Source organism: Pholcus phalangioides, unplaced genomic scaffold, assembly GCF_987345545.1.
Source record: "Pholcus phalangioides strain wild (caught in Gottingen) unplaced genomic scaffold, Ppha-v1.0 ptg000017l_1, whole genome shotgun sequence".
Taxonomy (NCBI): domain Eukaryota; kingdom Metazoa; phylum Arthropoda; class Arachnida; order Araneae; family Pholcidae; genus Pholcus; species Pholcus phalangioides.
This window is the reverse complement of record NW_028301610.1, coordinates 24,269,742-24,297,292: the sequence shown is the minus strand read 5'-3', so window position 1 is coordinate 24,297,292 and position 27,551 is coordinate 24,269,742. Positions and strand designations below refer to the sequence as shown.

The 27,551-nt window shown below is 38.1% G+C and overlaps 2 protein-coding genes across 2 annotated transcripts; both read left to right on the top strand.

Moving 5' to 3' along the window:
* The first annotated feature begins 133 nt into the window (after positions 1 to 133).
* On the top strand, positions 134 to 22,446 carry LOC149072580 (uncharacterized). Its single transcript, XM_089247243.1, has 4 exons — positions 134 to 291; positions 16,725 to 17,840; positions 18,503 to 18,625; positions 21,246 to 22,446. Exons 1-4 carry the CDS (start codon positions 274 to 276, stop codon positions 22,377 to 22,379), a joined length of 2,391 nt encoding a protein of 796 aa, XP_089103369.1. The 5' UTR covers positions 134 to 273; the 3' UTR covers positions 22,380 to 22,446.
* LOC149072581 (iripin-2-like) lies at positions 11,158 to 13,051 on the top strand. The gene has a single exon (XM_089246762.1). It carries the CDS (start codon positions 11,801 to 11,803, stop codon positions 12,818 to 12,820), a length of 1,020 nt encoding a protein of 339 aa, XP_089102888.1. The 5' UTR covers positions 11,158 to 11,800; the 3' UTR covers positions 12,821 to 13,051.
* Positions 22,447 to 27,551: the final 5,105 nt, after the last annotated feature.

The following is a 27,551-nucleotide window of genomic DNA, read 5'->3' as shown; positions in this document are numbered from 1 at the left end:
ATGTCGGCAACACGCGAGGTCGATTCAGTTGCCATGACAACAATGACGTGACCGTTAGTTGCACACATTTGAGGGCGAAACTTTTCGGCTCGTGTTTTTATTGAAACTTGAAACAATTTCTCGTTTCAGTTGTAACTTTTTTGGGCATTAGTCATTCGTGGAACGTTGTTATCTTGCGCGTGTCAGATATTTCTTCGCTATAATAATATCGGTAGGGAAGGCCTATTTTTTTGATTATTCAAGTGTCGAGAGTCAAGCTAACTACAAAATATAATGGCTTCTAAAAATGAAGTAAGTTCGGATCTTTGATTTTCAATCCGGTTTTATTTGTGTTGTGAATTTATTTTAGAAAATGAACGGGTAGGAAATTAGATATATCTATATTAGTTATTATCCGCCCATCATTAAAATCTTTTGTGAATAAGTAAACGAATTGTGCTGCCATCTACTGTGTATAAATAAAACTTAGATTATTTGGGTGATTTTTCCGTTTTCTATGACAGAAAACGGAATGATCGGATATGCTGTGAGTAAGTGTTTCTCAACCGATGTGTCGCGGAACGGTACCGGACCCAGACATCATTTATACCGGGCCGCAAGAGTGATTGGCCGATTGATTTTTTTCCTCATTCATTTTCGGTTGGTTGGGTATTTGACGGGCGTTCCACTCACAAAAATGAATGAAACCGGGCCGCGGGCTCGCATAGGTTGAGAACCACTGTTTGTGAAGTCACTGTTTTGACCAAAACAGTGATATAATTTTTAAATCATGTTTTGGTCACTCACATATGCTTGGACACTGTTTTGGTCCCTCACATATGCTTGTACGCTGTTTCGGTCACTCACATATGCTTGTACCTGTTTTGGTCACTCACATATGCTTGTACACTGGTCACTTGCTTGGTCACTCACATGCTTGCACGCACTCTAGGTCAGTGTTTCTCAACCGCCAGGCCGCGGCCGAGTACCGGGCCGTGAGTGATTCCCTGTTTCATTTTTCCTCATTTATTTTCCATTAGTGGTGTGTATGGCTGGCCTTTCCACTCACAAAAAAGGAATCAACCGGGCCGCGAGCTAAGGTTCAGAATCATCGTTCTAGGACCTAGAATCTAGGTCATAGCAGGGTCGTCTTAAGAGCACCATGGGCCCCCGGGCCAAGTGGTTTTCTGAGGCCCTACCAGGTAAATTATAGAAAATTTCAATCAAATCTCATTTTTGTGAGGCCTCTCTTCTTGAGGCGCCCGGGCCGTGCCCGGGTAGGCCCATGCGTTAAGACGGCACTGGGTCATAAGCGCCGGAACCTAGGGGCTGAGACCCCCTCAAATAAATTTTGTAAGGGGGCTGAGCCCCCAATGATTTCTGAAAAAACGCAATGCACCCTCCCTCTCCTGCGTACGCGCTTGAGTCTCGTATAAACGGGACGACCAGCAACTTTTAGCCCCCCCCCCCCCGAATGTTTTCTTCATGTTTTCGCCTCTGCTCTAGGGCTCTCTTTTGGTCGCTCACTAACATGGTTCCTTGCTTTATATGTCACTCTTTTGATCATTCACACGTGCTCTTGGTTAGTCTTTTGTTCATTCACATACGTACGGGTGCTCTATGTCGCTGTTTTGATCATTCACCAGCTTTCACACGCTCCACATAACTTTTCTGGTCATCCCCATACTTGCTCACGCTCTAAGTCGCTCTTTTGCACACTCACGTGCTTGCAAACTCTGTAGGTCACTATAGATCATGACCTAGTCCCTTGCTGTCTGGGAAGACGTGGATTTATTGGGGATTTATACAAATTTTGCCGCCCTTCCTCAATTAACTTTCTTGGCCAGTCATTCGTCAAATTCGCCGCCCTGGGATATAGCTCGGTCGCCCCCTCCGTAAATACGCCACTGCACCCTGGCCTCAAGAGAACAGGGGACCTCAGAAAAATGAGAAGTAGTTGAATTTTTCGAGAATTTATCAGGTAGGCCGAGAGAAATCACCTGGCCCGGGGACCCATGATGCTCTTAAGACGGGTCTTAACATCAAAAAATTATAATTTCATTGACTGTTTTTTTTCACAATTCTGGAATTTTCAATGGTGTGCTGTGGAGAATCATCTTTCAATCATTTTTCTTATTATTAATTCATTAAATCTAAATTTCCATTAGTTCTTACGTAATTTCTTTCGTTAGGTTGTAATTTTCATTCGTTTTGGAATTATTTCTTTCAAGTTTCTTCAGTCTGAATTTGCATCTATTTGAAATTTTCATTAGTTTTTGGGTGAATTAACATTTTATTTTGTTTATATATATATGTGTGTGTGTGTGTGTGTGTATTACTGCAAAAGCCCGAAGTTGGCCACTTTGCGAAGTGGCCAGTCCAGTTGACCCGGCCAATGTCCGAAATTCGGGCTTTCGGCGACCTCTTATTATCGATCCGTATACATCCCTATATTGATCCCTTCGATTCAGAATCATCGCCGTGTTGGCGTATTTTTTTTGTGATAGTTATGGCCATTTATAATTAGCCATAGCTAACTATAATAATTATGGTTAGCTATGGCAACCGTAATGGATTGAAGGAATCTGAATATGATATCTTAGTGGGTGCATACCTAGGCATGTATAGGCAGGGTCGTAACTTGAAATATGGTGGTCAAAATATGACTACTTTAACAATTCAGCAGAACCTCCAATAGAACCAGGGCCATCTTAACAGTCATATCTCGAGGACGGGTTCCGTTCACAATCCCGACAGACGAAATCCCGACAAGTCACAATCCCGACAGACGAAATCCCGACAGGTCAAAATCCCGACAGGGTCGAAATCCCGACAGGTCAAAATCCCGACAGGGTCGAAATCCCGACAGGTCAAAATCCCGACAGGGTCGAAATCCCGACAAGTCAAAATCCCGACACGGTCAGAATCCCGACAGGGTCGAAATCCCGACACTGTCAAAATCCCGACACTGTCCAATTTAAAAATTCAATTTCGCCGTATAAGCCGCACTTCGTGATTTCTGTCGGGATTTGAATTTCTCGCGGTGAGGGGCGTGCGGGCGCCGATGAGAATGATAAATTGCGATCAAATAAATTTTTCAAATTTTAATTTCGCCGTATAAACCGCACTTCGTGATTTCTGTCGGGATTTGAATTTCTTGCGGCAAGGGGCGTTGGGGTGACGATGAGAATGATAAATTGCGATCAAATAAATTTTTCAAATTTAAATTTCGCCGTATAAGCCGCACTTCGCGATTTCTGTCGGGATTTGAATTTCTTGTGGCAAGGGGCGTTGGGGTGACGATGAGAATGATAAATTGCGATCAAATAAATTTTTCAAATTTTAATTTCGCCGTATAAACCGCACTTCGTGATTTCTGTCGGGATTTGAATTTCTTGCGGCAAGGGGCGTTGGGGTGACGATGAGAATGATAAATTGCGATCAAATAAATTTTTCAAATTTTAATTTCGCCGTATAAGCCGCACTTCGCGATTTCTGTCGGGATTTGAATTTCTCGCGACGAGGGGCGTTGGGGCGCCGATGAGAATGATAAATTGCAATCAAATAAATTTTTCAAATTTTAATTTTGCCGTATAAGCCGCGGGTCGGGATTTGAATTTCTTGCGGTGAGGGGCGTGGGGGCGCCGATGAGAATGATAAATTGCGATCAAATAAATTTTCAAATTTTAATTTCGCCGTATAAGCCGCACTTCGTGATTCCAGAGGCCTGAGTTAGGTCCGACCGTTCATCGCATACAAGTTCCAAGGAAAAATTGATATTCTTTGCCTTTGTAGTCTAGTGGGCTCACCCAGAAAGCTCGAGAACGTGGGTTTGATTCCTAGCAAGAGCACAGCTGAATTTTTCCTTCCTAACTTCATCTCGCATCAGCCAACCGTTGAAACCTTCGTATAGATAGCGGAAAGTGATATCATCCTCGGAAAATACAGTGTGTGGCTCAAAACAAAAAAATCTAAATTTTTCTTTGATTTCCCGTCCTTTAACTTCCAATTTGAAAGTTGTTGCATTGTCTCTCCTGATGCCAACAGAAAAATTGCATGTTTCTCAGTGCAATATTCGCTAAGATATTTGAATTCGAAAACTGGAGAAAAGTTATGAAAAGAAAGCAAAAACTAATCGACAACGCTCCTTCCCCAAATTTATGCTGTCCTTTCCACCTTTCCTTCGAATTTTGAATTCAAATATCTCGGCGAACATTGTACTTGTCAACTTAGATTTTTTTTGTTGGTCTCAGGAGATACGGTGCAGTCACTTTATAATTAATGTAATTTTTGAACGCCTTTTGAGCATTTTTTCAAACTGAAATCATCTCTACCACGGATGGTTGAGAAGACAATGGCCGTACTAACTCTTAAAGGACACCCTGTATGCAACTACACTACCACACAATTTGCATACTCTCTTCAAAGCCTTAAGACCAACTTAGAGATAGAATTTTAAGAAATGTTTTTGGGAGTCTCAACAGTATAAAATAAAACTATTGACAGAATTTTATGTTTATAGCTTCGTAGTGAGAAGGGGGGAATTGGGGATCCGGTCCCTTCGAAATGAGAGAAAATGATTGAAATAAGGTAAAACATGGCCAAATATATTATTTGACCACCTTGTCCCCCCCCCCCCCCGAATGGAATTTCTAGATACGGGCCTGACCTTCAGTGGTTGCGGCTCGGCGATGAATCAGTGAATTAAGCTGTCAAGACATGTAATTTTATACATATGAATAAAAATATTTCTCTACTATTACATTGCTTTCGAAAACCTTGAAAATTTTAAATTAAGATCTTCATGAAACGGCCTAACTTTGTGCAATATCATTTGACATTTTAAGTCTATTTGAAACTTGAGCGAGAAAGAATTTCGAAAAATTCTCAAAGAAAATAATAAGGAACAGCAGTGTTTGTGGAGGATAGAAAAATCGATAAATGCCAGAAAAAGGCAACCCTGAATCCTTTGCTTTTCGCCAAGTTGGAAAAGTAAATGAATTTCCAAATTATTGATCTCCATCGATCATGGTATGCGCCACAAACCACTTGCAGCGACAAACGGAAATCCCGACAGAAATCGCGAAGTGCGGCTTATACGGCGAAATTAAAGTTTGAAAATTTATTTGATAGCAATTCATCATTCTCATCGTCGCCCCAACGCCCTTAATCGCGAGAAAGTCAAATCCCGACAGAAATCGAGAAGTGCGGCTTATACGGCGAAATTAAAATTTGAAAATTTTATTTGATCGCAATTCACTATTCTCATCGTCGCCCCAACGCCCCTCGCCGAGAGAAATTCAAATCCCGACAGAAATCAGGAAGTGCGGCTTATACGGCGAAATTGAAATTTGAAAATTTATTTGATAGCAATTTATCATTCTCATCGTCACCCCAACGCCCCTTGCCGCAAGAAATTCAAATCCCGACAGAAATCGCGAAGTGCGGCTTATACGGCGAAATTGAAATTTGAAAATTTATTTGATAGCAATTTATCATTCTCATCGTCACCCCAACGCCCTTCATCGCGAAAAATTCAAATCCCGACAAAAATCGCGAAGTGCGGCTTATACGGCGAAATTGAAATTTTAAAATTTATTTGATAGCAATTTATCATTCTCATCGTCACCCCAACGCCCTTCATCGCGAAAAATTCAAATCCCGACAAAAATCGCGAAGTGCGGCTTATACGGCGAAATTGAAATTTTAAAATTTATTTGTTAGCAATTTATCATTCTCATCGTCACCCCAACGCCCCTTGCCACAAGAAATTCAAATCCCGACAGAAATCGCGAAGTGCGGCTTATACGGCGAAATTAAAATTGAAAAATTTATTTCATCGCAATTTATCATTCTCATCGTCACCCCAACGCCCCTTGCCGCAAGAAATTCAAATCCCGACAGAAATCACGAAGTGCGGCTTATACGGCGAAATTGAAATTTGAAAATTTATTTGATAGCAATTTATCATTCTCATCGTCACCCCAACGCCCTTCATCGCGAAAAATTCAAATCCCGACAAAAATCGCGAAGTGCGGCTTATACGGCGAAATTGAAATTTTAAAATTTATTTGATAGCAATTTATCATTCTCATCGTCACCCCAACGCCCCTTGCCGCAAGAAATTCAAATCCCGACAGAAATCACGAAGTGCGGCTTATACGGCGAAATTGAAATTTGAAAATTTATTTGATAGCAATTTATCATTCTCATCGGCGCCCCAACGCCCCTCGCCGCGAGAAATTCAAATCCCGACAGAAATCGCGAAGTGCGGCTTATACGGCGAAATTGAATTTTTAAATTCGACCGTGTCGGGATTTTGACCGTGTCGGGAATTTGACCCTGTCGGGATTTCGACTTGTCGGGATTTCGACTTGTCGGGATTTTGACCTGTCGGGATTTCGACCTGTCGGGATTCTGACCGTGTCGGGATTTTGACTTGTCGGGATTTCGACCCTGTCGGGATTTTGACCTGTCGGGATTTCGTCTGTCGGGATTGTGACTTGTCGGGATTTCGTCTGTCGGGATTATGACCCACACCCCTCGAGGACAAGTAGTAAATATGTGAGCTGTTACTTCTACACACACGCAGACATTGCCACAACTCACAACTAGATGCTTGGTCAGCTAGGGTAATGGACGTATTTTGGCGCTCCCTTGCAAAGTTGGAGAGGTTAAAGGGTGAAATATGCGCCCGCTCTGGTTTGGCACACAGGGCCAAAAAAAAAAAAAAACCCCGCCTGCCTATCCCAATTGCAGCCCAGCACACAGATAAGTACGAAGCTTTCTTATCTCCGCAAGTGAAAGCAAGAAAACTTTCAACATCATGGGCTCACTTTAATAAGCCCATGACGTTGAGATTGCCCTGAATAGAGCCAGGATCAAGAAAGCTCACTGGACTTTAGCCGAATGATCTCGAAATCGACCTCATTCAAAAAGGAAAAAAACATTTCTTGCTAAAAGAAAAAATCAAATTATTTATTGAAAGGGGCCTCACTCCAGAAGATGGGGGCTCTGGGTAAGATAAGGGAGGCAAGGCCATCTAACATAACCATGGGCCTCCAGGAATAAGTGGTGTTCTAGGGCTCCTATATGGTTAGAAGTACGTGCCTACCGCTACTGTACTCACACACTCAATTCTACAACAGTGGACCGTCGAAAATAGTTTAACAATATCGCGGACAGGTGAAAATGGGAGAAATAATTTGCGGACACGCAGAAAAAACACATAAGTTGGAAAAATAATTTGCAGACCGGCAAAAATTAGTAAATAGCTGAAATAATTTGAGGACCCGCAAAAAATATATAAATATGAGAAATGATTCGCAAACCTGTTGACGGCCAAAAACAGAAATAAAAACCAATATATATATAGACTCTCTCCGTATTTTATTTATTAAATGTATAATTATTTAGCGGCTACTTGAATTGGACGGAATGTTTCGCGGATCGGTAGGAAATTCCCAAGGACCGGCACTGGTCCGCGGACCAGCGGTTGAAGAACACTGCTCTATGATAGTGTTTTTCAACCTGTTTTTTGTTCGTGGTCTCCATTGGACCTATTTCTTTTTGTGCCCCCCCCCAGATCCAAGAGTGAAACGTTTTCTACTTCTTTATAACTGACTTCTAAATAAATTTTCTTGTACAAAAATAATTGTTTTTAAGAGTTGATCTCCGGACCGCGGGGATCCGTCAGCCTCCCTCTCATGGGTTCTATCGGATTCTGACACAGACAAATAGAGAGAGAGAGTAGTTATTTTTTCTACCATACTCCACTTGTATACAGTTTTTTTTTCCACTGTGATCTCATCAACTTAATTTTAGCCCGTGTCCCCCTTGGAATGTCCCAGGGTCACATGGTTGAGAACCACTGTTCTATAATACACAGCAGTGTTTTAAACACTGGTCACATGGTTGAGGACCACTGTTCTATAATACACAGCAGTGTTTTAAACTTTTTGCACTCCCCCCCCCCCCACGAAACCACAAACCACACGCTTCATACATAAGTATTGTATACCCATACTGAGTTGGCCTCTGACCTTGACGCGTGAAGGGAGGGTTCATTTTCCAAGGAGGGGAAACGGGCAAAAAAACTCGCTAAAGTAGCGCAAAAGACGCCAGTGGAGAATATCAACCTGCTCCTTTTGCCTGCGACCTTTTTACCGAAAGAATATGAATGGAATCGCCCATCGTGACGTACCCAGAGGCCAACTCAGCGTGAGTGTACAATACATTAAAACAACATGTTTGGGTTCTTTTCTTTCCCTAGCTCAGGAATTCTACGACGCATTATTCTTGTATAGAGATACGTACAAGTTGCGCAACATGTGATCACATTTATTTCTCTCATCACTTGAGACATACAATAGAATGTCACGTTTTCATACACGTGCCTGCGAGCCAATGAAAACCATTTTTACATATCAGGCGATAGTGTTTAACCAAAAGGAGGAGTTTCCATCGACTTATTGTGCACACGCGATGGAGTTTTTGTCAGAGAGTAATTGTGTGTGTGTGTGGTGCTGTTTGGGTAAAGACGCGTGTTAAAAATGTAGATCACTCTCTCTCGCGAAAAGGAAGATGGACCCACCTTGACGATGTCTACCAGGGTTACGTATGTACACCCAGAGGTGTGACCAAATATTTACTTTTTATACATTGTCTTTGAGGGTGAGTCAGAAAATGATGTTGATATACCTAATAATATAATGTAAAAAATTTTAAAATAAACGTTATGCGGCACACCGATTATCTTGAGTACCTTTTTGGGCAATGTCTATATTTTATATTCAACATGCTCGCGTATCACGGCCCGCGACAAATTAGTCCTTTTCCCGAGTGAGAGCGATACCATGAAGGTGACATAAACTAAGAAAAATAATAAGCATTCAGAAATGCATGAAGACCGACCTCAATTGTCTACCGATCTAGACCTGTATAAGAACAATTCTGGGTTATTTTTTATGGATTCAGTTTTATTTATTATGACTATACTGCGTAGTGGAAGACTGGCAGACTCAGTACTGAAGCTTTTGTTCTTCCAGGCAGAGACCACTGAGAGCTACGACAGCCCTGTGTACCGATTGGGCAAGGCAAACAATGATTTCGCTGTACGTGTGCATCAGCAGTTGATAGCAGCCGCAGAGAACGTCTTCTTCTCGCCATTCAGCCTTTCAGTCGCCATGTCCATGCTTTTAAGGGGCACCAAAGAAGAAACCACTGATGAGATCAGTAAACTTCTGGGCTTCGATTCTGTTGACTTACCAACCGACAAGATTCACTGCAGCTTCGGGAACCTTATGTCAACGATTTCTACTTCTCAAGAATCGTACATATTGGCAATCGCAAATGCGATTGCTTGTCAGAAAACATTCTCTGTCTTACCTGAATACAAGAGTGATTTGAAAGATCTTTACAAGGCTTCTACTTGGGAAATGGATTTCAGCTGTGGTTCTCAAGCAGTCACTGATGAGATCAACGATTGGGTGAAAGTTAACACTCGTGAAAAGATACCAAAGCTTCTGGAGCCCCTTAATCCAGCTACAGTGATGGTTTTACTGAATGCCGTTTATTTCAAAGGTTCCTGGGAACATCAATTCAACCCAAAGAGAACTCGAACGAGGGAATTTTACAATAAAGGCTCGGATGATGCAGCAAAGGCTGTGGATATGATGACCATGAAAGAGCACTTCCCATACATGGAAGCACCAACATTTACCGCTTTGGAAATGCCATACAAAGGTGATGATATTGCTATGCTATTGGTACTTCCAAAACAAAGAAACGGTCTAGAAGATCTGGAGAAAAGTTTGCAGAATGATTTCTTGCTGTCGATAAAAAGAAATCTCCATCGCCTCAAGGTTACCGTTACGTTACCCAAGTTTCACCTGGAATATTCGAAAAGCATGAAGAAAGTGTTTCAAGATCTTGGTCTGTCTACCGTATTCGATGCCAGTCTTGCCAATTTTAAAGGGCTAAGCGAGGAAGAAGGCCTCGAAGTTTCAGAAGTTATTCATAAAGCTGTCATTGACGTCAACGAAGAAGGCAGTGAGGCTGCTGCAGCAACCGCTGTCGTGATGATGAGATGCTGTATGGTTGTAGCACCAGAAATCAAGTTTACCGCTGATCATCCATTCTTGTTTGTCATCTATGACAAGAGAAATAATATGATATTTTTCATGGGTAGAGTTAATGAACTATAGTCATTACTCAAATACCATACGCACTTTTTGAGCATAAATAAATGCCCGTCTCTCAGTTTTAATCACAATAAGTTACACTGGCGAAATTTTGCTTATACTTAATATAGGCTGTACACAGACAGTATAATTCATTAGTTCATGGAGAGATGATTGTTATATCCGATTCAATTGTTGCGTAAAATTATTTCATGTAACTCCTATTAATAAATTTATTTTTTATGTACTATTTTTTAAAACTGTCATTTATTAAGTTAGTTTCAAAGCTTTTATTGTGTTTGAATTAAATTTTATATTCTCATATAGAAATTAATACCTCATTGTTATGAGACGATAACGGCAGATAGGAAAATAATTATTTTCGAACTACATATTATTAGAATTTTAAAACTTACTTTAGAGAAGCCAACCAAAGATCCCGTAGCATGTCTTGACGAGTTCAAATACTTCGCCTGAAATCCCAGGGTGCTAAATTTTTTAACTTTTGTAAAAAAATTTTATGATAGTGAATAATCTCCAAATTTATCCAATCTTTACTCAATAATTTCATTCCTTGAATTTTTTAAGAAATTTTGAAGGAAGGGGATTCTCTCTCTCCGTCCAGTCTGGTTCGACAACAGTCAGTGCACACATACTCTGTGGAGGTTTTTACTTATAGTATGCCATTGAGAGGGGACAAAACCAGGCATGTCTGAGAAAAACCTACACGGACAGTAACCCCAAGCTCCACATTCAACTTGCCTTGAGTGCAGGCAAGACACACATGTACGTTTTAACAATTTTGCCCCCCCCCCTCTTCGAGCCTCAATTTTATATGTTTCATCGAAAAGGCATACAGTATTACAAAATTTACAGGAATACTGAAAAATATCTGTGTGAAAATGTTAACACAAGAAACAAAAATTAAAGTAATAATTTCAGAACTTATATATATATATATAAAACTTCGGAATCGATGAAACTCCAAAAATAATAAAAGAAGTAATTTCAGAGTTCTATAGTGAGTGTCTTCGATTACTTCTAAACCGCTTTTCATTCCGTTCACTATTACCCGTTAATATGACTCTGAATCACACCAAAGAATATAAAATAACGAAGTTATGCAATGGGCCCTATATTTTAAACATAATTTATAGTATTTTCAGTCAGTTGAAATGAAAGTTTCATGACATTCAACGATTTATGTACGATTATATATATTTTTTTATTTCTCAATTATTATTTTTAATTATTTGTAGTTTTGAAATCTTTCGCGAAATCTTTCTTGATATACACTAGAACGGAGAACTTCGAACATGCCGTAAATCTGAAAAGTTAATAGGCATACAAAAATTCGTGGAGACTGAGCCCAATTTTCTACTGACGTAGAACTGTATAAGAAGCACGATGGGTTATTTTTTATGGATTCAGTTTTATTTATTATGACTATACTGCGTAGTGGAAGACTGGCAGACTGAGTACTGAAGCTTTTGTTCTTCCAGGCAGAGACCACTGAGAGCTACGACAGCCCTGTGTACCGACTGGGCAAGGCAAACAATGATTTCGCTGTACGTGTGCATCAGCAGTTGATAGCAGCCGCAGAGAACGTCTTCTTCTCGCCATTCAGCCTTTCAGTCGCCATGTCCATGCTTTTAAGGGGCACCAAAGAAGAAACCACTGATGAGATCAGTAAACTTCTGGGCTTCGATTCTGTTGACTTACCAACCGACAAGATTCACTGCAACTTCGGGAACCTTATGTCAACGATTTCTACTTCTCAAGAATCGTACATATTGGCAATCGCAAATGCGATTGCTTGTGAGAAAACATTCTCTGTCATACCTGAATACAAGAGTGATTTGAAAGATCTTTACAAGGCTTCTACTTGGGAAATGGATTTCAGCTGTGGTTCTCAAGTAGTCACTGATGAGATCAACGACTGGGTGAAAGTTAACACTCGTGAAAAGATACCAAAGCTTCTGGAGCCCCTTGATCCAGCTACAGTGATGGTTTTACTGAATGCCGTTTATTTCAAAGGTTCCTGGGAACATCAATTCAACCCAAAGAGAACTCGAACGAGAGAATTTTTCAATAAAGGCTTGGATGATGCAGCAAAGGCTGTGGATATGATGACCATGAAAGAGCACTTCTCATACATGGAAGCACCAACTTTTACCGCTTTGGAAATGCCATACAAAGGTGATGATATTGCTATGTTATTGTTACTTCCAAAACAAAGAAACGGTTTGGAAGAGCTCGAGAAAAGCTTGCAGAATGATTTCTTGGTGTCGGTAAGAAGAGATCTCCATCGCCTCGAGGTTACCGTTTCGTTACCCAAGTTCCATCTGGAATATTCGAAATGCATGAAAAAAGTTTTTCAAGATCTCGGTCTGTCAACCGTGTTTGATGCCAGTCTTGCTAATTTTAAGGGGCTAAGTGAGGAAGAAGGCCTCGAAGTTTCAGAAGTTATCCATAAAGCTGTGATTGATGTCAACGAGGAAGGCAGTGAGGCAGCTGCTGCGACCGCTGTCATCATGGTGGGATACTGTATGGTTGTAGCACCAGAAATCAAGTTTACCGCTGATCATCCATTCTTGTTTGTCATCTATGACAAGAGAAACAATATGATATTTTTCATGGGTAGAGTTAATGAACTATAGACATTACTCAAATACCATATGCATTTTTTGAGCATAAACAAATTCCGTTCCCATCTCTTAGTTTCAATCACAATAAGTTACACTAGCGAAATTTTGCTTATGCTTAATATAATCTGTACGCAGACAGTGTAATTCATTAGTTCATGGAGAGATGATTGTTATATCCGATTCAATTGTTGCGTAAAATTATTTCATGTAACTCCTATTAATAAATTTATTTTTTATGTACTATTTTTTGAGACTGTCATTTATTAAGTTAGTTTCAAAGCTTTTATTGTGTGTGTGTGCATTGAATTTTTATATTCTCATATAGAAATAATGCCTTATTGTTATAAGACGATTACGGCAGATAGGAAAATAATTATTTTCGAACTACATATTATTAGAACTTTAAAACTTACTTTAGAGAGGTCAACCAAAGATCATCATTGGAAGAGTTGCCGAACTGTAAGCATATAGACCAGTGTTTCCCAACCGGTGTGTCCCGGCACCCTATGGTGCCGCGATATCGGCTAAGGGTTGCCGCGAGATATTATGGAGATAAATAAAAAACAAGTGGCAGTCCACTTAAGGTCTTAAAGAATTTTTCACGTCGCATTGATTGCTCTCATGCATTACAAACTCATCGGATAAGTCACCATCTGGTGACAGTGTCAGCAATGTGGCGCTGTGGTGGTCAAGTGGTCATAGTGACGGACTCGCATCGCGGGTACCCGGGTTCGAGCCCCACCGTCACCACAGTGGTGGTCGGCTGAAGTTGGTTTCCTGTGGTTCCCAACTTCGAGACGCAAAAATGCGAGCCGATCTCCCCTTGAAAAAAGTTTCGCCACGGAGAACAACGGGTCTACAAAGAGTGCAATTATTCAGTCATTACACTTCACTTCTGAAATATGGATGTTTAATTATATACACGACAATATCAAATTTTTGATATTGTCGTTGGATACTCTGGTGCCCGAGAACGACTGTAAAACTCCTTCGTAGTCATATAAAAAATTCCGGCAATAAATATGGACAAAAGTGTACGCTTCCCAGTGAAAAAATTGCAAGTGCTTCCCCAGGCACTTGAAGATTTGGGGCTCTCAGGGCTAGAAAACTGATTGTCTCCTAAAACCTTAGAGGTTCTCTATCTTGGACTGAATTTTAAGCTATTGCTTTGCTAAGAAGTTGAAGTCAAAATGCAATCAAAACATTTTTATCCCCTTTTGGGGCCCCAAAAATTTAGCATCCCGGTGCGATAGCACCCTTCGCACCTGCCGAAGTCCGGCCCTGAATGTAGATTAGAAAAAGAGTGGGCCCGAGCACTGTTCCCTGAGGTATTTCTTTTTTTTAATTCAAGAAAATTGCTATTTTCGTTCATTATACTAACTGCCTGTGTTCGTCCATCACAAAAACTCACCACGAATTCCAATTTTCTTTAATTAATTCAATAATAGAGTTAAATCTACAGTATGAAATTCTCTTTTCAAATCAATAAAAACTGATATAGAGTAATTATTGTTGTTGAAACTTTGATGTAGGTATTCATTTACTTTTGCGATTGCCATTTCAGTGATTTTCCTGTTATCCATATCGATTCTCAGCGAAATAGTCTATGTGCTTTAAATAATTTATTTATTTTATTTTCATGCTTTTTTTCAACTAGTTTTGAAAAAATAGGGAGTACTGAGACTGGTCTATAGTTAAATAAAAGGTTTTTGTCACCTTTTTAAAAAGCGGGTGTACAATAGATACTCTAAGTTCTGGATAAGAAATTTCCTTCAATTAGCGATATAAATATTAATCAGGTACAATAACATTATTATGATATTTGGCTATAATTTTGATCATTTTTGCTGTAAGGCCATCATATTCTGTCGCTCTATGTTCATTCAGTTTGGAGATTATTTGGTGTAGATCGTTATTTGCAATGCTAGTTATAATCATTGAAGATATCGATGCATTATTTTCAAAGTTTAAAGAAGTTCCTACATTAGACTGCTTATTATCTAAATTTCGATTTATAAAATCTACATTAAAGTTTTCAGCCATTTCTTTACAAGTTGCTGTATCTGGCAAGGTAATTTTTTTTTATTTGTTAATGTTTGGTTTATGAACTCCCATTGTTTACAAATATCATTATTACAATTTAAAACATTTTTCCTGAAGTACTCATTTTTCACTATTTTGATCTCTTGTTTCAGAGCTTTGTCATAATTTTTATACGTATCTTCATAATCTTTAACATGGGAGTATTTTTTATGTTTTTTGTATAATTTTTCTTTGATATTAATTTTGTCTGTTAAGTGTTTATTTATCCAATTTTTATTATTTTGGCGCTTTGTGTGTCTTTCTGTTTTCCATAGGTTTCTATTCAAAGTAGTAATGTCATGAAAACGTTTATATTTATTATATATATATCATTTTCCTCAATGTATCACTGAAAAAATTAGGTACGATATGGAATCCTACTGTGGAAAGACCACCGAGCTTAGGAAGTTATGGCTAGATTTTTGAGCTCCTAAAAATAACAACTGGTTTATAGACGCCTCGGCTAGAATTGATAGCTTGCGTTAGGTCAGCGTCTAGAAAAAAAGATGAAAAGCAACCCTGAGATTCTGAGCCCTAAAACAACCAAACACAATGGAGTTATAGAATCTGGATAAGTTGTTTCTTGAAGAGGAATAAAATGAAGGGAAAGAAAACCAGCTAAACTATAATAGGGCAATAGCTCCTTAATGCTGGGATTTACACTGTAAAAGTTTTGGAGAAGTTCTTTCATGACACTTGGAAACTGCAATCAACGCTCGAATGTAACCAATAGGCTTATGGGCTTATTAGTTATTTTCCAAGTTTTGTAAAAGATCTTTTATCAAACTTTTATAGTCTAATCCCGGCCTTAATCGCAGAGAATGGAGAGAGGAAATGACAGCAATCTATATTGTGTGACAATTAGACCAGCCTATTGATATAAATCGATATATATTTATATTATATTTTCCTAGATCAGGAACAGAGAGAGAAAAGGCGATTTTTCTCAATTTCGCTCCTCATTGACAAAAACCTGGCTACTCCACTGGACCGAATAGCCTATTTGTTTGAAGCTTTCCTTGGGAATGAAATACAACCAGTACAGGAATATATATTTCATCAGGAATGAACACACGCAGAGGTTGAAGGAACTTGGAGACCTATAAAGAGATGATGTAATCCTTCATTATATTTGGCTACCGGGAATTGGGGAAAAAATAAATGGAACGACTCCCATCACATATTATGAGAAAAGGAGCAGAAATTGGGTTTTAGCTCAGTCGTTTAAAACTGGGTTGACAGAAATAGATAAGTGACTACATGCACAAGAATGGAAGTATTGATATTCTTGAAGGAGAACTAGATTTTTCGGTAGCTACTGATTCTACGCGATCTATTTTGTCCGCTTCCGCTTCCTAATCGTGCAATGGGGGCAAACTAAAAACATGCAGGTACTGTAGATAAGAGGTCTTCAACCTTTTTCCAGTCGCGAGCACTGTGTGTGCTCATCATCAAAAGAAGAGCACCCTTATGACAAGTTCAGCGTACAAATGCATGAAATCAGAATGATTTCAATCCTTGAATATAATTTGTACCAGGTGGGTTTAATTCGAGCGTTGATCAAATGCTCGCGAGCATGAAATCGGACACGAGCATCCAGCACTTGAGTACTTCAGAGAGCACCGTGGTGCTCACGAGTAACGGATTGAAGATGCCTGCTATATATGAAGACGTCGTGCACTTGTTTTGGGTTGTCTTCAAAAACGCAATGTATAAAAACTATGCATCGTTAGCTATTATCAATATGAATTATTCTAATTAAAGTCTTTTTCATTGATGTATTGTTGTGGTATATGTCTGCATTTATGAAAATATTCATTTTTTTTATTTGTAGGACGTGCGTTTGGTCGAGTCCAGTAATGACTTGGCACTTCGTCTCTATCATCAACTGTCAGAAGAAGAAGGCAATATATTCTTTTCACCCTTCAGTATTTGCGCCGCGATGTCAATGCTTCTCAGAGGAACTGAGGGTGAAACAGAACGAGAAATGAGAAATGTAATCGGTTACGAAGCAACTGAACTTGATTCGGGGAGCGTCCACGAAGCTTTCAAAAGGCTTTTAACATCAATATCTCAAAAAACCTCTGATTCTTATGTCCTGACTGTAGCTAATGGGGTCGTTAGCAGTGAAATTTATACTCTAGTACCCGAGTATCTTGACGATTTAAGAACAAAGTATGGCGCTGAAGGGTGGGTAGTTGACTTCAAGAAAGACGTGGAACTCACTATTCAGAAAATTAATGAATGGGTTAAAGAGAAAACTGGGGGGATGATTTCGGAAATCTGCGATTCCTTAGATCCCCTTACTGTCGCAATTCTTTTAAATGCAGTGTACTTCAAGGGTAAATGGGAACATCCCTTCGATCCCACATCTACTTATCCAGCGGTTTTTTTCAACAAAGGCTTGGAAAGTAACCCTCTCCAAGTTCCCACCATGAATATAGAGAAAGGTTTTCGTTACTTAGAGACACCCGAGTATAAAGCTTTGGAACTTCCTTATAAAGGTGATGACTTATCAATGCTTCTATTGCTACCAGAAGCTAATGATGGTCTTTCGCAGCTTGAGAAACAGTTAAATATAGAGTTTATTGAGACCTTGAGGAGGAACATGACTGAAAAAGAAGTCAATGTCTCCTTGCCTAAATTTAACTTGAAGTATTCGAAATCAATGAAATCTGTTTTTGAAAGTTTAGGGCTGAAAAAGATATTTCGAAATGGAGCCGATTTCAAACCCTTGAGTGATCACGAAATATTAGTTTCAGAAATTCTTCACAAGGCAGTGGTCGACGTCAACGAAGAAGGTAGTGTTGCTGCTGCGGTAACCGAAGTGGTATGTGTTTTGATGTGTTTGAGAATCGTACCAGAATTCCGTTGCGATCATCCATTTTTATTCTTGATACATAACAAGAAAAACGGAATGATTTTGTTCATGGGACGTGTTGAAGAATTCTAGACTTATATGCGTGTCCTTGTGCATGATAATAATGATGATATTATAACTATTAATAATAGTGAGAGAATTCACAAATCAGATTGAGTGAACAAAAATTCACCTTTATTTTACAAATGAGATGTATTTTTTTTTTTTATTTAATAATAATGTGATCCTCACGTTTTTTGTTGCTTCTGAAGAACTGAATATAAAATGTAATAAAAATATTGTAAATAATTTAAATTTCGAAATAAAATTCTATTATAAAAATTCCAAGTTTTTTTTTACTATTAGTGCTTTAATTCCATTTACAATTCACTGAAAAATATATCATTTTCCAAACGAAAACTTCCCACCTGGCGGCCAAGTCACGTTAAAATTATTCAGAAAGTTCAGTGAGCGTATTTTATGGTAATGTGTGACTGGAGACACAACCTATATTTTCTATCAACGGCAATGAAAAGTCACATTGTGAAGAATGTAATCCCTGAAATACGTTTATACTGACATTAAATATCGAGTATTCTTTATAGAAAAAACAACAAATTTTCAAGTCCCATAATCTTGGAAAAAATCGTAACCTTGATCGCCTTTAATAGAACTTTCTCGAAACTTCCGAAGAATTTCGAATAGATTGTTTTTTGATCGTAACTTTTTCGAAATTCCATAACACGTGACCACAGACAAAGAAAATCGGATCTTGGAAAGTTACCAATGCTATCAAAAACAAAAAAAAATTGGGGAATCCACACACAATGTATAAACTAACAATTACAATACCCATATTGTTTATTGCGGCTGGGGTGAGTAATTTTTGATAATAGTTTTTAAGCACGTGTTATTTGATCGAGTAAGATCTAATGACTTATCCGACAATATTGTATATAACAAATGAAATGTATTTGTCTCCGATTTCTTCAGTTATGAGTATCACAAGTAATATTTAGAAATAAATCAGTTTAAAATTATCGGATTATTTTGGATATTTTCAGTGAACTTGGAAATTATTGAAATATTAGCAGTATTTACATTAAATTTTTTTAGAGATCGTTAAATAAGGCATTTATATATTTTTATTAAACCCTATAATTTGATATCTCGTATTGAAACCAAGATACTGCATCTAGGTAAGATGAGTTTGATTTTCTAGTTTTGTGCCTGGACTTTTTGAGTTCACTATCCATTTTATTATTCCCCACGTGATTTTGTATGTTATTGTGTATATTAGTCAGGAAATTTTGAAAATAAATCTCGAATTTTGAATATTTCTTATAATTTAGAAAATAAACTGACGCAGCATCTATAATTTATTACATGAGAGAAATTATTATAGGATTACACTAAAGCGTTGATCTCGAGGATGGATCTAATCGTTCGAATGAAGTTCGGGAATCGCACGCAATCAGTGTGAATTTCAGCTGGTGATTAGCATTAAAATGAGGGATCATGTGGTATATTTAAGGAGAATTGCTCTTTTGAGGTTTTACTGGAAAAATACGATCGACATGTCGAAATAAAACTCTGGACTAAGCGAAAATAGGAATTCACAAAACCGAAATGTTTGCATTCGTGTGTATGTGCTGATTGAATTGACACAATGCTGACACATCGCATACATGAATCCATGTGTATTTATATCATGTCTAGTCGATCTATTTTCTGATGCTCATGAGCTCTTAAACTTGATGTACAATACGTCTGAAAAAGGGGACTTTTTTTTCCGGGTCACGAGTACCATTTTCGTCCATTATCATTTGAGAAGCATCCAGACCTGTTCAAACCGACACCTTCGCGTGAACCTTTGGCGTTACTGAAGTCGTCCATTTCAACTGTAGCTATTGGATATAGCAGTCCGACGTATGCGAAATCTACTTTTTTTGTGCAGTATATACATAGCTATAGGTGAAATGGGAAGACTTCCGTCACGAGCTTCGTGCGGAGGCTTTCTGCTATAGAAGATGTTGGTTCAAACTCGTATCCGACATAACCAGCTTATCTTCTAAAGGTGATGTTGATCACGAGTACGAAATCGAGCACCCTTGGATAATACACCTTGAAAAATCCCTAGCGGGCTCATCGAGGGTGGGGGAAAACCAGTTTTCTATTCAATGTGACGTCTAATCGTTAAAAAAAACGGCACGGGGGAACAGATATTACCTGTAGACTGACGTCACACTGCGCATTAATGGCGGATGATGAGTCGACCTGGATTTATCCAGTGGCTACCTTTTGGATCAGGGTCGTAGTGTGCCTTCTCGGGGGCCCTGTTGAAAGGGCTATTATGCAAAATAAGTGTAAATTTTTGTAGGGCTCCTGTAATCAGCCCGGAGCAGCCCCCGGTTGTCCCAGCCTAGTCACGGGCCTGTCTTGGATGCTTCATTCCGTACCGCGCCGCTCGCGAACAGGTTGAAGAGATGGCTGGTCTAGAATATTAATAACGTTGATGGTATTTTAAAGTTTTTAAACTTGATGTGTTTCACGAACAGTGTCCGATAGGATTGAAAATTCTATTCTTGGCAGCTGAAATTAAATTTAAATAGGCATGAAAAAAAAATATCGGCAAAAAAAACCGGGAAATTCAGGTGTGATATAGAGGCATATCTTTAAAATAAAAATTGGAGGGAATATAAAAATTAAAATTTTTATAAAGATTAAAAATTAAAATTTAATTTTTATTAAAATCCATATATATAGGCTACGTATATAAAAATTAAAATTTTTATATTTTAATTTTTAAATTTTAATAATCCATATATAAAAACGTATCAAAAGAATTTGAGTTAGTAAAATTTGCTCATTCTTTTTATTCTACTCAGAGAAATTTATAATGTAATAATGGAATAAAAATTTGCTGAGATATCGGTGATTGAAATTCTTGATTTTGGCCACTTTTTACGTGCGAAGTCCCAAAAAATTTCGTTTAGGACCGGAAAAACACAAAAAATTTCAAATATCAAGAATTTCACAATCAACAAATTTTCATCCAAATTTTACGGAGTAAAATTAAGTTTTCCTAGTGCAATAGACGCAAATTCCATTTTTTTATATGGGATATAAAAATTTTTTCTTTTAGTTATTTTACCGAAGCGAAACCATTACAGCTAAATTTATATCTTTTTACTAAGATTTTTTCATGTTATATTCCAGTTTTTCGGGTAACACCACCCAGGGCCGTAACTAGGATTTTTGTCGCCCCCACAACTTTAAAATTCGATAATTTTACAACAGTTATATGTTCTTTGTCCCTCCCTAAAACTGCCACCCGAAGCAGTTGCCCTCTCGCTTCCCCCTCCCCCTAGTTCCGGCCCTGACACCGCCTATAATGAACTTCATAAATCATTGAGATTTTAATTAAGTAAATTGGTCTCTAATGGCGTTTTTCTATCCAATTTTAGTAATGAAATTATATTTTCTTTTCAATAGATCGGGCATAGCCTGAATACGATAACCGGCGCCAACAATGATTTCGCCATCCGTTTCTATCGTGAACTGTGTCAAAAAAATGGCAACATATTCTTCTCTCCTATTAGCATATATGTTACAATGGCGATGATCCTTAGAGGTACCGAAGGAGAGACGGCAAATGAAATGAGAAAAGTGCTGGGATTCGAATCAACGTATATCCCGGAAGAAGAAATACATAAAAACTTAGGCTTGATCCTAAATGAACTAAACCAGCAGCACGGTGCCCATGTTGTTTCGATAGCCAACTCCCTGTTTCTGCATAAGGATTTCCGACTTACCACGGAATATAAAAAGGATTTGAAAAATTTCTATAACGCCAATGCCCTAGAATTAGATTTCAAGAACCAAACTCAGAAGGCCATTGATTATATTAATGAGTGGGTCAGAGTACAAACTCGAGGTAGGATCCATAAAGTCTTCGATAGTCTGGAGGCTTCAACAGCTGCTGTTCTTGCCAATGCCATTTATTTCAAAGGCAGTTGGCTTCACAAGTTTGACCCAGAGTATACAAGACCGTGGAGGTTTCTGAATCATGGATTAGAAAACCATTCGAAGGAAGTTTTTATGATGTTTGTAAAAAAGTCATTCAGGTATGCTGAAAATGAAGACTTCAAAGCTTTGGAACTGCCTTATGAAGGAGAAAACGTAGTCATGCTGCTTCTTTTGAGTAAAATAAATCGTGGTCTACCAAATTTAGAACGTGACTTAAATACGGACTTTTTAATGTCATTGATCAAACGAATGCACAAAACAGAAGTTGAGGTTTCACTACCTAAATTCCGGGTGAATTATTCGAAGAATCTCAAAGAAACTCTCAAAGATTTAGGTGTACATAGGATATTTTCGAACAAAGGGAATTTCAAACGCATGGTTCGTGTTTCTGAAGGACTTGGGGTGTCTGAAATCATTCACAATGCCGCTCTAGAAGTCAATGAAGAAGGTAGCGAAGCAGCAGCGGTGTCGGTTGCTGTTCTGCAGAACAGATGTTTGAAAATATTGCCAGAGTTCTTTGTAGATCATCCTTTTTTATTTATCATTTATCACAAGAAAAGTAATAATATTCTATTCATCGGAAGAGTTGAGGAACTTTGACATAGTGGAAAACATGGTTAGATTTAAATAATAAAGATGGATATATAAAACGTAAAATTTACAAATAAAGTGTTCGTTACAATGTAATAAAAAAAATTGGAATAACATTGTTGATGTATAATTTGATTTTAAGTTTCTCGTTACCTCTCGATTAAAGTCTACTTTTTTTGTTCGATAGTTATGAATTTGTTTTAAAAAAAGTTGTAGAATAATTCTGTGGTGTTTGGTCAGAACATAACTCCAAAATCACATTTTTGAGATATATAAGCATTTTAATTGTCATTTAAAAATCAAAAATAAAGCATACACACACAAATACAAGTGAAAATATCATACATCAGCATGTTGTTCAGCCGTACGCACGTATTTGCGCATTTATCTCGCATCTAATTAGTTATGAGTAGGAAGACTTACTTTTAGATCAAAAAGCCATGTTTTGGGGACATCTTCTGACCAAACACCACAGAATTATACTATGGAATGTATTGCTCTTAGTCATCAAAATGACTTATTTTCTAAGTATACGTTATTGCTTTCATAGCTGCTTATCGTGCTTATTTATGAATTACGCAAATTACGGATTTCGCGTCTTTCAGATGAATTTTACGATATTTCATCGAGAAAAATACAATCGTTGCTAAAGAGATGTCAACTGTCGGAAAAATTAACAAATTATTGCTGAACTTGCTAAAAAATTTGCACTGGTCGGAAATGAGCTAATGAAAATCGAAATGAAATTTATTTCACGAAAAAAAAATCGTTGAGTAAAAGATGGTTATATTTTTATCTAAAAAACGGGACATTATATAAAATGTCTAGATGGTCAATACTAGTTTAAAATAGTTATATACGCAGTTTGATGAATTTTAGAACGCTAATTATATAGGTCTCAATTTAATTCAAAAGTACGCCGATAAGATAAACGAAACATTAAGATGACATAATTCAATAAATAAAATATAAGTACATTAACTCTTACAGCGGCAATCCCGAGATATCTCGTCAAACTTTATCTGCTTTGTTTCGGTCACCCCGAAATATCTCGGGTTCTTAACATGCTTTCATTTACAATGTGTCAGTTATAATACGGATCAGGAAAATTTAAACTGCTTAAGGGGTTAACCCTTTGCGGTCCTATGTCGAGGTGAACTCCACATCGGTAAAAAACGGTACTTCATCGCTATAACGGTCCTTCCAGGAGCCTTCCTTATTGCGAGGGAAGGGGGAAGAGCGCTATAAAGTACGAACTGTGCCAACCAAGTAGGTATCGTAAAAGCCTATGGATATTTTAATCCCAATTTCTCGTTTCTCAATAGCCAAGTGGCTTTATGGCAGAGGTCTTCAGCCCTTTTTCCAGTCACGAGCACTGCCTGTACCCATCATCAAAAGAAGAGCACCCTTCCGGCAAGTTTGACATATGAATGCATAAAAAGACGATTTCCTTGAATGCAATTTCTCCAAGATGTTTAATTGGAACGTTGATCAAGTGACCGCGAGCACTATATTGCACACGAGCATCGAGCACTTCGGGTACTTCATGGAACACCGTGGTGCTTGCGAGTAACGGGTTGAAGATGTCAGCTTTATGGTGTTTTTTGTAACCGGTATCATATTTTAAAACTAGGTATTTAATCAGGACCCCAGCTCTGGGGCTAGAGACTATCCGGGGGGGGCATGAATTGGTACAAACTGAAATAAACAAAAGGCATCGATGTCTTGTATTTTGGAAACCTAGAGAGGCTTTGAAAATAATTTATAATCAAAGAATCGTGTGATTTTTTTTCATTTTACAACACTTGGCCATTCGTATGAACTAGTAATACTTAAGATTTTTGGTTGTGACAAAATAGTTTGATTGAATGCAATACAAAAGGCGATAGACTTCTTAAAGGCACTACGTAGATACGAACTCGTTCATTTTGATCCAAAGCATTATGGGGGAAAAAAACTGAAAACATTATATAGGGGCTATTCGAGTATTACGTCAGCGTCGATGGGGGGGGGGGAAAGGAAGGGGTTTCCGATTTGCTGACTTTTGATGACAAAAGGGGAGAGGAATTTGGGTAATGCTTACGTCATCAACCACCCTTTATGAAAATATTGCAAATTTTTTTAATGCCATCTCTTACTCGGGGTGCGCCAAAAAGGAGAAAAAACCTTTCGATAGTTTGTGGGCACTTGAAGTAACATGCCCCCTATTGATAAGAGCCCTACAGAGCCACTTTAGTGATCTCTAAATGTTTCGTGGATCCAATTGAGATCTGGAAATGTGCCCGGGCAACACCTCCTAGAGATAGAAGGCCTCTGCACTGTTTCCCATAAAAGTCATTCAGACTACCTAGCAAGTTTGCTACATTTTGAAACAGAGCATCCTATTTCGTTTCTTCTTATTTTGGCGTAGAATCTTCCTGATTGGCTCACAAATACCGCATAGTGATTGGATGTGGGGCATAGAAATCGCCAATTCTGAGCCCTATCATTTCTTTTCCTCACAACGATGACACTGGCACGAACAGGGATTTTTTTCCCCCTGAATATTCTGAGGGAAAATGGACTACTTACTTGACGTCACAAGCAGAGTGCGGAGGCCTTCTATCTGTAGGAGGTGTTGGTCCGGGCCGCCGTCAAGCTACCATTTTTACATCCCTCGTTGAAGCTTTTTACAAGTAACAGTTTCGATGAAAGTTCAAAAAAACCAAAAAAAATACTACCGTTTTATTGATCAACATAGTAGTAATCTGATTAAAACAACAACGTAAAATAATGATCGCGCAGTAAACACGTACGCACTGTATGCACCTTCCCTCAGAAAATTAGACTTAATAGTGGAGGTAAAAAAATTGCACATTTTGACAGAAAAGTGTTGATTTGGTTAAAAAAACTTTCAAACAGATCTCATTTGGAAAACATGGTAATCCCGGTTCGGGCATGGATGTCTACTAACGCACTAACAAAAATTCCCTAGACAGATCGTGAAGATCTCTTGGGAATACGTGATCACGTTATAAAAAAAAAAAAAAAAAATGCGATAAATTTGCCAACATAGAAGACGAAGCTAACACGTAAGCGATACGTAATAGCAAGGTTATAGTACCACACTACATGGAGAGAAAAAGTGCCAATCGTGAAGGAAGAAGGCCGAATTTGGCTTCTAATGGGATTGAATATTTCAGTTCATTTTTAAGAAGTGACAACCCGCTGCTGGTAGAGAAATGCACTTTGGTTCGGTGTTTGGCATATAACTGACCGTTAGAAAAATGATGTGTCACAAAAATTTAAAAGCTTATAACTCAATATTCGTACGATCGAAAAACGGAAAACATGGTTCTATATCAGTTTTTCACAAGGAATCACGTGTGTAATTATTGGGCGGTCGATAGTTACCACCCTATACATCCGGACCTGCTGCACTCGGCCGTTGCTGGATTTGTGACTCGCTTGCAATGTGTTATCCCTGTGGTGGTGGTCATGTGGAACACATACTGCTGTAATAAATGATTTGGAGGCATTCTGTTGTTTGCATATCTTTTCTTTAACTTGTGTAAGTCAGCGCCACCTATCGGCTGTTTTTTAGTTACTTTTTACTGTCTTAAAAAATTCCCGTGACCTAGCGATGCTAACCCTGGAAACCGTTTTTTACTTCGGTTATTTCTCCGGTTTTTATGAAATTTTTAAGTTTCTACGGACTTTTTTGCCCACCCTGTACAATAAATACAATAAAATCTTGGAATACGGTCACTTTTGTCATTTATTTTTTCCACTACGACGCTTATACCCATGCGGACACTCGTCAATATACACAATTACATAAATATGGTAGTCAAATCAAAAAAAAATCCCCCATTATTCAAAAATATTGTGTATCTCATTACTTATGTGAGACTGGCATTATATAAAACCATACAGGAGTATCAAAAATGAATCTAAATGCTTGCGTGTTCATGATACATCTTACAATTTGCTTTACTTGCATCGTTTCTCAGTGACAAACGTTGTTTCCAAAACAATTATCGGTAGCATTGACGACAAATGTGAAACTCGCATGTTTCAATTCAATAAAGGGTCCAGAAAAAAAAAAATTAACCTGTTGTTTTAATATTAAAAATCGAATAATTGTAACACCTATGAATAGAAGTATTTGTTTATTTATGTGTTTTTCTTTGTGAACGATGATCTATTTTTCCTATTAATTGTACGTGATTCCTTGTGAAAAACTAATATGGAAAAAGTGTTTTCTGTTTTAGGATCTCGGACGAATATTAAGGGGACACACGACGTTCAAATGTAAATTTCTTATTACTGTATATTTCTTACTAAAAATGCTTCAATGACATTTCGATGCATACGTAATAACGTGTGTATCAGCAAGCTTGGCGCCTTATTTAGACACCAAAAGGCGCCAAACCAAAATGGAGATTTTTTGTCCCTTGCGTCTCAAATTTTATTTAAAAGTACCAATGTTTTTTTATTTTGCTCTGTAGGCATATATCAATGATTTGTAGCATGCATTTTGTACTAGGAGAAACCATTAATGAATAAAAAATATAAACCTGTTTTTATTCCATAAATTTACAAATTTTTCATAATTTTCAACTTTTTTTACCAAAATTATCATGAAAATAAAATCACACAGCAAAATGGATGCTTACAATTATGCATCACATAAAAATCTATAAATCTGCCAAATTTCAAGAAAATTTGATTAAAACTAATGCGCAAGGGACTTTTTCCATAACAACTCAAATGTCAGTTACTCAAATGTCAGTTTTGAGAAAATCAACGTTAAAGTTTTGTGTACTTTCATGAATGTCATATCAAGTTTTTTTGGCTTTAAAATTGCCCCGCTCCATATGAAGGTGGTCCTTTCTTCATCTTATTTCTTTCTTTAGTGCTTTTATGGTGTTTATTTGCCAAACGTTTTCACTTGTAGTACCTAGTAGAGCGTCTGGTGCTTTGCGTCAATCATCTTCCATCTCGCTGCTTGGCCAGTTCCAACAGAGGAGTACTTACATTCTGATCTCATCATTAAGGGAGTTATAACGTTTTGTAACGGTCAGTTACCCGCCAAACACCGAACGAAAGTAAATTTCTCCCTCAGAAGGGGGTTGCCACTTTTCTAAAATGAACTGAAACATTCAATCCCCGTAAGAAGCCGAGTTCAGCCGCCTCCTC